Consider the following 9,016-nt stretch of genomic DNA (forward strand, 5'->3'; position numbering starts at 1 on the left):
CCGGGATTTGGGCGGAGGTCTTTGTAGTGTGTCCGGACCTCCACTGTGAATTCCGTCTAATTCCTGCTAAACCCCCACGTCTCACAGAGGACGCCTTCAATTTACTGGGAATTCACGGATCCGTCCAAACCCCCCCTCCACACACACACAGACACACAACACACACAACACACACACTCTACACACACAACACACACACCTGGGATCCTTACGAGCCAGAACCACAAGGTCATCTGAGCGTCGCAAAAATGTCAACCCCCCTCCCCCCACCACAAATGAGCCCCCCCACCCCCCCCCCTTGTTCCCTACTGCCCCCCCAACACCACTGCCCCCCCCCCCCCCCCCGGCAGGAAGGTTTGGAGGACGAGGGTTTAGTGTCTCAGTCGCCCCCCCCTCCGTTTATCTCCCTCCTCCCTGAGAGCCCGCTGACATTTGATCACAGAGCGGGAACGCCTTCACCATCGCCGCCTCCACCACGTTCCTCCTCTCTGCCTCCTCCCTCCCTCCCTCCCTCGTCTTCCCTCCCTCCCTCCCCCCTCCCTCCTTCTCTTTCCTTCCTCCTTCTCTTTCCTCCTCTCTGCCCCCTACCTCCCTCCCTCCCTCCTTCTCTTTCCTCCTCTCTGCCTCCTCCCTCCCTCCCTCCCTCCCTCCTCCTCCTCCTCCTTCTCTCCATCTCCACCCTCCCTCGTCTTTCCTCCTCCCTCCTTCGCTTAAACCAAGACCTGTGATCAAAAATAATACTGCAGGGCAACGATAACATCTCAATTACAGCAGAGCTTAGTGCAGAACAGAGATACCTGCTGAAGATGCCCTGGTCTCCTTCATCTGTACCTCAGTATCTCCACAGATCTCTCTTTCTCTCTCCTTCCTAATGTCACCGTTCCCATGACGGACCCTTCAAGTGGCCAATCAGGCGTGTGTGTGTCTGTGACATTTCAACACATGTGACATAACTGATTAGGGAGAGAGAGAGGCAGCGCTGTCAGACGCAAGTCACAACTGAAGCCAGACTCACATCCTCAAACTACAGCCCAGAGCATCAAACAGCCACGAGGTTGCCCCGGGTCAGCAGGGTCTAAACCACTCACTTAGAGCTTATTGTTGTGGTACACAAAGTCTGGCTTTGAGTGTATAAAAAGACCTGGTAAGAGTAAAAAAATTCAAGGTTCGGAATTTCAAGTTGCTCAAATTCAAACAGTAATATTAAGATCCCAATAATTGTATAAAAAAAATTCAAGCTTCAGAAATTCAAAAAGAACAAAATTCAGGCTGCTCAAATTCGAAAGGTAAAATTCAGATCCCAAAAATTTGAGCTGGAAAGATTTGAGCCAAAGAAATTTGAGGTGAAAAAAATTGAGCCGAACGAATGCAGATTCCAACATCCGGGATACCAAAAATAGGGAAGGCAATAGAGTACCAATATTAAGTATTCAATGCCAAATTTAAAACATTGTCACTGATTTGCTTCCATATAGCGCACAAGGTTCCCGCAAACCCTTCACTCCTTTTAAAATTCGATCTTAAAACCTGACTTTTCAATTACTTTAGCATTTCTACTCTTGCCAGCGTTCTTTTAAAAGTCGGTCTTAAAAAACGTCTTTTCAATTTGTTTAGCATTGCTACTTTGTCAGCGTCGATGAAAACAAGGAAGTGGTATTTCGATTGGTTCTTTTTAAGCCCCATCATAAATGATGCATCATGATAGCATATGTAATTTCGACTATAAATATTCCATGTATTCTGGCCAAAATGAATCTGTCTCGGGAGTGCTTACACAGGGGTTGAGGGGAGTGCAACTTTGACTTCCCATTTCAATCTGTGAGCCCGTATTAGAGACACATTCAACACTAATATCTACCTCTTGAAAACAAGTCTGTCTTCAACCTCCTTCCTCTTCTGGAAGTCTGTGAGAGAGGAGCTGTTGCTGTCTGTTTTATTTACAGGTTTGTTACCCGCCTGTTTCACCATCTCTGGATGTACACCCCACTTGACACGAATGTGAATTAAACTCTCTCTCCTTGACACCCTGCTTTCTGTCTCAGTGGTCAGGTTGGAGCTATGTGTGTGAGTGTGTGTGTGTGTGTGGTGGGGGTGATCATTCATGCTGCGGGCTCTAATTCCCTCCCCAGCACCAGAGTGTGCTCTGCAGGTTCTCTTTGGGCACGTACCAGGAAGCACCAGGTACCCTCCAGTTCTCAGCCAGCTCACTGGGCCAGGCTGGACCCCACCAGTACGACACACAGACCCATGGTGTGTGTGTGTGTCTGCAGGTTTGTGTGTGTGTGTGTCTGCATCCGATCGGTACTACACAAGCTTCCAGTACTTCCTCAGCTTAAGAGTGCAACCTGGGACCAGTACCCACCACCATGGTCTGATTGGACCAGCCCAGTCCCTGCCCACCCGGGAATGGCAGTGCTGCTTTTGAAGCAGAACCAGGCTTCCATGGTCACATGAGTGCGGAATGCAATCCCGGGCCTCAGATAACTAGCGAGAGCTAGCCTAGCTGATTTGCGGGACGTTTTCTGCCTGACAACCCGACATTCGGAAAGGTCACAATGGCAGTCGATCAGTCCCCTGAGAAGAGACAGACAGCCTCCCAGAGACGTGAGAGGACACGGGGATCTGGGGACACAGAGCCCAAACCCAGACCGGCTAAGTGAGTGGTGCTCCATGTGAAGGGCCCCTTAGTGTGTCTCTGAGCTGGTATCAGTGTTGGTTAATGAGCTAAGGGCTGACAGATAGCAGCTACATTCCTGGATGCTGACTCACAGAGCATCGAAAACGGCTCCTGACAGCAGAGTCATCGAATGCTCCCGTGGGACAAACACTTTAACAAAGGTCAGTCTTTTGTAGCGGGAGGGTCAGAAGCACTGAAGCTGGGAGGCTTGGGGTCGTAACCCTCACCTGGGAGGCTTGGGGTCGTTCCATCTCCACATTAAAAACCAAACATCAAAGAAGGGATCACAAGGCTGATTAATGTAAAGAGGGACTACAAATATCTTTCAGTGACAAGAACAGGTAGTGGACAAGAACAGGTAGTACTTAGAGAGAGAGAGAGATGCACAGAGAGGAGAAAGACAGATGGACAGATGGACAGAGAGAGAGAGAGAGAGAGAGAGAGAGAGAGAGAGAGAGAGAGAGAGAGAGAGAGAGAGAGAGAGAGAGAGAGAGAGAGAGAGAGAGAGAGAGAGAGAGAGAGAGGGAAACCGATAGACACAGAAGGAGAAAGTAAAAATAGAATAAACCACCTCCTTGCTCACTTGTCTTGCTCTTTGCAATGGCTCCAGTCATCACACATACATTATTTAATATTTTGAGAGCAGCAAATTCATGAGGGGCCATAGATGACATACGATAAATCTGAGACAAGGAAGGAAATAGGGCTAGCTGTGTTCAAGAGAAAACGATGCTCAATTAGGTGAATGTAGGAAGGGGAATGTGGCCCTTGTTTGTTAAAACAACTACACGTCCTTGGCCAGATCTATTTGTTCATGTCTGTTCTCCCTGCTGACACGGTGGTTTGGACCCCATGCCCTTCTTCTTTCTACGCTCACCAATTACCCACAATGCTCCGCAAAGCAAGCACACAGAAATATTATTCATGCCACTTAACCTTTATAAGAGAGAGGCAGAGAGGAAAGGGGAAAACGGAGAGAGGAGAGGCAGAGAAACAAGAGAGGAAGAACAAGCAGGAAATAACATCAAAAAATGAGTGAAGGATCAAAGAAGCAGAAGAAATTTGTACAAAAAACAACCGTGACCTCTCAAGACACTGACGGGAACAGCAGAACTTTCCGTCGTGTCGTCGGGGGCAACATCATCCGATGTTCTCCGCCTCACAGTGAAACCATCATCAGTGCCGCCTTAAGACTGCAATTGCTCCATTCAACACAGCTCACTCTCGTGCCCTGCCAAGGCTTTGATAGCCTGCCAGGGACACACCTTTGAAATTGAAATGGATGTAAAAATGACAAGGACAGTGAAGAGATTCAGACAGACATCCTGGCGGGCACTTTGGTGGCTGTGTGAATCAATGAGCGCTGACATGATGCCGTACGTGGGCTTGATCCATCATCAGAACGTACACAAGCGAACGGCAAAGCTGATTGGCTGCTTTATATTTACATTTAGTCATTTAGCAGACGCTCTTATCCAGAGCGACTTACAGTAAGTACAGGGGCATTCCCCCCGAGGCAAGTAGGGTGAAGCGCCTTGCCCAAGGACACGTCATTTTTGCACGGCCATGAATTGAACCGGCAACCTTCTGATAATAGCCAAATTCCCTAACCGCTCAGCCATCCCCCCCCCCCCTATATATCATGAATCATTAATTGGATTTCTCATCAACTTTGACTTCACTCCCTCCCACAACCCATAGATGATGAGAACTCCGGTTCATCTCAGTTATTTACATTCTCCTGCCCCCAAGTCTTCCTCTCCAGAAACACACATATACAATTATTTATACAATTATTACCCTGCTCCAAAATATGAAAACATCCCAGAGGAGGTTTGATCTGTGGGTGGGTCTGGTTATGTGCCTGGAAATGAATCTGTCTCCACCTGAGATGATGAGAAGTTCACTCTGAGCATGTTTGCACTGTGAATGAGTCATCTCTGCATCTCAATATTAATTGAGCCAAGATGTCAACTATGTTACATTGCTCAAACTGAGTGTTTGATGAAGATGGCGCATGAGACAGAGAGAGAGAAAAGGAGAGAGAGAGGGGGGGGGGAGAGAGAGAGAGAATAATCCCCACACAGACTGCTTTGTTGCTTTGTTGCCTGACACTGGACTGCTCCACTCCAGTGGTTTATGAGGGGTGTGTTGTGTTGAAGGATTATCCACCCTCACGCTTGCACCCCTAATCTGAGGTCAAGTGGTACGGCTTCTTTTGGAGCCATTTCTAAAGTCACTTTTGGAGAAGTCCGCAGAAAACTTTCTTTGTGGACGTTTGGTTTGGTCTGGCAGACGGCATACTTTGGCTCATTGGCAGGCAGGTTTGCCCATGGCGGGCGGGGCACAGGGCATGGGGCCCCATGGTACCTGCCCTCGACCATGTTTAGTCTCCACACTTCAATCTAGTCTGTCTGTTTATTAAATATTTAGTCTAAGAAAACCCATGCTACTAACACATAAGCAGTCAGGCACTTAAATACAGTAGACTGTATAACACTGCACACACACGCACACACTCACCTACACACACGCACACACAAACACACACACAGTTGCCCTGGTCTATCAACGCCTTCTGAGGACATGGTCTGAATTGTTCCAAAGATAAACAAACAAGATTTTGTAAACAACTTTGTCCAGACATCAAGAGACTGGTAAAACACACAACTCTACACAACACCCCCAAACTGTGCAACACATTCCTGAGAGTCGGTCTTGCGCCAGGGAGGGATCTCTCCTGCTGGGGCAAGAGTGGTCAGGGTGGTAGGAGGTGCTGGAGGCTGGGAAGAGCGGAAAAGCGTAACACCAACCATTCATTCAGTTCATTAAACTGTCTCCCCGCATCCCTCCCCACAGACCCTCCCCACAGACCCTCCCCATAGACCCTCCCCACAGACCCTCCCCACAGACCCAATCTCCGCTTCTTTTGTCTTCGCCCAATCTCGAAAAACGTTTTAATCGAAAACGCTTAGCCCAGTTAACCAGGCTTTTATCTTTAGCCAATTAGCGGGCAGTTTATTAAATATTGAGCAGGCTGTTAGGATGAATTTTTAATGCACATTTGGGGGGCAGAGAGTTGTAGAACAACACACCCCGGAGCGACGGACATGGACAGTCTGCCGTCAGTAACGCTCACTGTCCTCTTTAAGAAGCCTACCAGACACAGCTGGGCAAGTCAGCACAGCCCCATTATGCTAACCCAGCACACTCAAACTCCACTAGTATTGTCAGTAGCACCGTCATAGCATGCTAACCCAACACACTCAAACTCCAGTGTAATCAGCACCACCCAAACACACTCAAACTCCACAAGGATGGGAGACTTGTTGGTCAGCACCGTCCCAACATTCAAACCCAATGCACTCATCCACTAGCATCAAACTCCCCTTCCCATGCCCACAACCTGAGGTTTATCGACAGAAAGGTGCTTTTTAAACAAAAGCCCAAAGGTCTCTGTCACCTTGGCTACAGTGAGTAGTTTGTGAAAAAGTACAAATAACCTGATTGTTCAGTTCACCTGAGTGAGTTAGTGAGTGCTCGCTCTGCTTCACAAGTCACGTCGTCACATATTTAGAAACCTAAACCTTTTCTATCTTCATTGTATCTGTGAGTGTACAAATAGAAGTAGGCCTAGTATTTTTCTCTTCAGCTAATCTATATGTTCACTTGAAGTCCAGTCAAGTATAAATCAACATTGTGTGAAAGTGTGTAAGTGTGTGTGAGTGTATGAGTGGGGGCGCGTGTGCATGACCTATGACTGAAGAAGCGCTGTTCAATAAACCGCGAGTAAGCATTTGACCTTTTAAAGATATTGGAAGCAGATTTGATTCCATTCGCATGAGAGAAACCTCATGCTCTTTCACTCTCTAACTTCTCAACTGATACGACTCTATTTAAACCTTAATGCTGTCAGGCCCTTACAGTAATGTTCCCTCTCCAATACAAAGTTGCACAGCCTGGAAAGCAATTTGAACCCGAGACAAATCGGCCTGTGGGTTTGATCTTCAAATCAAATCACTCAGTTCTCACAGATTTATTCATACAATATGTTTTATAGCGTGCTTGGGTTCCTCCAAATTCCTCATCCCAGAGAAGGGAAACGCTTCAGCTTCGATATAAAAATGGAAGCCAGTCTGTAGCTTATAGAGTTGAATAAATCCAGGCCAAATTCTCGTCTGTCTCATCATGTCCCCTTCGCGTGGATTCCAAACTCAGCGGGAATCTTGCACGCGGCGGGAGGGAGGCTCAAACACAGACTGCACGCACGCGACCCTTTATGAGCAGGCAGTCATGCGTGGAGACCACCCCTCTCTCACACAACCCGGACAAAATAACCGTTTGCCAAAAACACTGGCATTCCCACGCTTAACATCATCGAAACGCTGTTTGTTGGCCCAGAATAGGACATGGTCAAAAATGTCCGGCCATTGACTTGGTTAGGCCTACTAAAACCAGCCAACTGATCATCTGTTGAATGTTATGGCTTTTTGACGAGACTGCAGTCTTCCTAGACAGACCAGCACTGCCAGTCCCTCACAACACAGCAACAAGTATACTATTGGGACAAACCATGTTAGTCACAACGGGACATCAATTGTATATGGGCTAAAAGCGTAGCAATTATGTTACGGAGACTTGAAACAGGCAAATAGACCGGTTGTACAACCGGAGTAGCGGGTGGCATGCTCCACTACCAAAATAGCATCGGTGGCCGGAGTCCTCTGACAGTTGGCTTCGGGTGGCTAGGACAAGGTTTGACATTAGTTGGGGCGATAAGGGAAACCGATCATGTTTAATTTGAGGCATAACTTAAGGTCGAAATCAAGTTATCTGAAACATGGTTTAGACTAAGCCACTCACCTTTTGTTTAATGAATTCCAATAAATAGGCTCCATGTTGGCTGCCGATACACCCAGTAAATCCACAAGGAAGATCATTAGAAATCCTAATGAATTACAGCCGTCCTTTGGTGCAAAAGCAGTCCATGCCCCTCGACTCTCTGCTGCCATGATACCCCAATATAGGGAACGGAGATCCGTTCAGACAAAGAATCACCGTGGGGACTGCGAGCGAAGTTCACCAAATCCCTCGGAGCGCAAAGCTATAACGTGACTTCGCCAACCACATGCGGGGAAACGTCCACAAATCTACGGGGAACATTCACGGTACTGGCGTGGATGAGAGGTTATAGAACGTACTGTTTTAAGGCACAGCTAAATGTAGACTCTCGTTTGCGTGTCCAAGAAGACTCATTATCCAATTGTTTCGATAAGGCCACTGCAGTCGTACCCTTTCAATCAGTGCACAACATCGAACAATGCGCCGAGACGTAACCTTCGTAAAGCGTTCGTATTAAATAGACATCCCTTTTCCAAACTCAAATAGTCAACCTTATCTAATAAAGTGTCCGACCGACCGCTTGCTCTGTGCCTGTATGTCCCTCTACACTGAATGCATCGTTCCCTGTTAGCGCATTGGATGATGTCCATTCAAATGACAGAAGTTGAACGCGCCGTTCCGTGCTTACGAAGAAGCGGTTGACGCTCCTCGGTGACCGCCGTGCTATCACGGCTGTCTCCAAAAGCTACGCTGCTTTATTCTTATCGGCTCTCAATAGCATACAAACACCAGTCCCAGCGCAACTGCACGCTACAATGGCACCATCTTGGCCAGAGCGATGCCCAACTTCTAGTTAACTTTAAAAACGACAGGCTGCGAGGCGACTATCGTTATTTTCGCAGACAAACGTCAACTTATTGTCGTTTAACCATTTGTTTAGAGTTGGGGCAGAGAGCGGCTCTGGGCATCCTCTCTCTACGCTCCATCCGTCCTTACAGAGAATGCGCTCGGGAGCGTGAGACATGGCGAGAGGGAGGAGGGGGCTGTGTGGGGTTCTGAGACGGGAGGCACATTCGATGAGTCAGAGAGAGGGGAGGGGGGGGGAGGGGGGGGGGCAACACGTTGGTAAGAGTCAGCTGTTGTTGTTTCAGCGGTGACTTTCTTTTCGTGATAAAATAGAGATCCAACTCCACCAACAGTTTAGTAGGTTATGGTCACAATACTGCTGAAATGTCCATATAGAATGCATCAACGGAAACTTTTTTTACGATTTAGATCAATATGGCGCACGTGTACTTTGGAGCTTTACTATGGCTTTAAAACTTTCGCTTGTTGTCTATTGATATGTCAGTGGCGCCAATATTTTACGACATCCTAGTCTCCACTTAGTGGGGAAGTACAAATCTTAGTTCGATGTTCAGTAAAACAACATTGCAGCTACACCGCCCCCATGTGGACGAGACCAATTACTACAGTATTTGAAAAAATAAAATCGTC

At 47.6% G+C, this 9,016-nt stretch overlaps 1 protein-coding gene across 1 annotated transcript in view; it reads right to left on the minus strand.

The window, feature by feature from the left end:
- LOC134016777 (ephrin-B3-like) overlaps positions 1-8,502 on the minus strand; it is a gene marked incomplete at its 3' end in the record, with an annotated part of 10,009 nt that extends 1,507 nt beyond the window's left edge. Inside the window, exon 1 of the mRNA XM_062456070.1 lies at positions 7,541-8,502. Coding sequence (XP_062312054.1) covers positions 7,541-7,689 — 149 coding nt within the window. The remainder of the gene's footprint in view (positions 1-7,540) is intronic.
- Positions 8,503-9,016: the final 514 nt, after the last annotated feature.

This window comes from Osmerus eperlanus, unplaced genomic scaffold, assembly GCF_963692335.1.
Source record: "Osmerus eperlanus unplaced genomic scaffold, fOsmEpe2.1 SCAFFOLD_546, whole genome shotgun sequence".
In the NCBI taxonomy this organism is placed as follows: Eukaryota; Metazoa; Chordata; class Actinopteri; order Osmeriformes; family Osmeridae; genus Osmerus; species Osmerus eperlanus.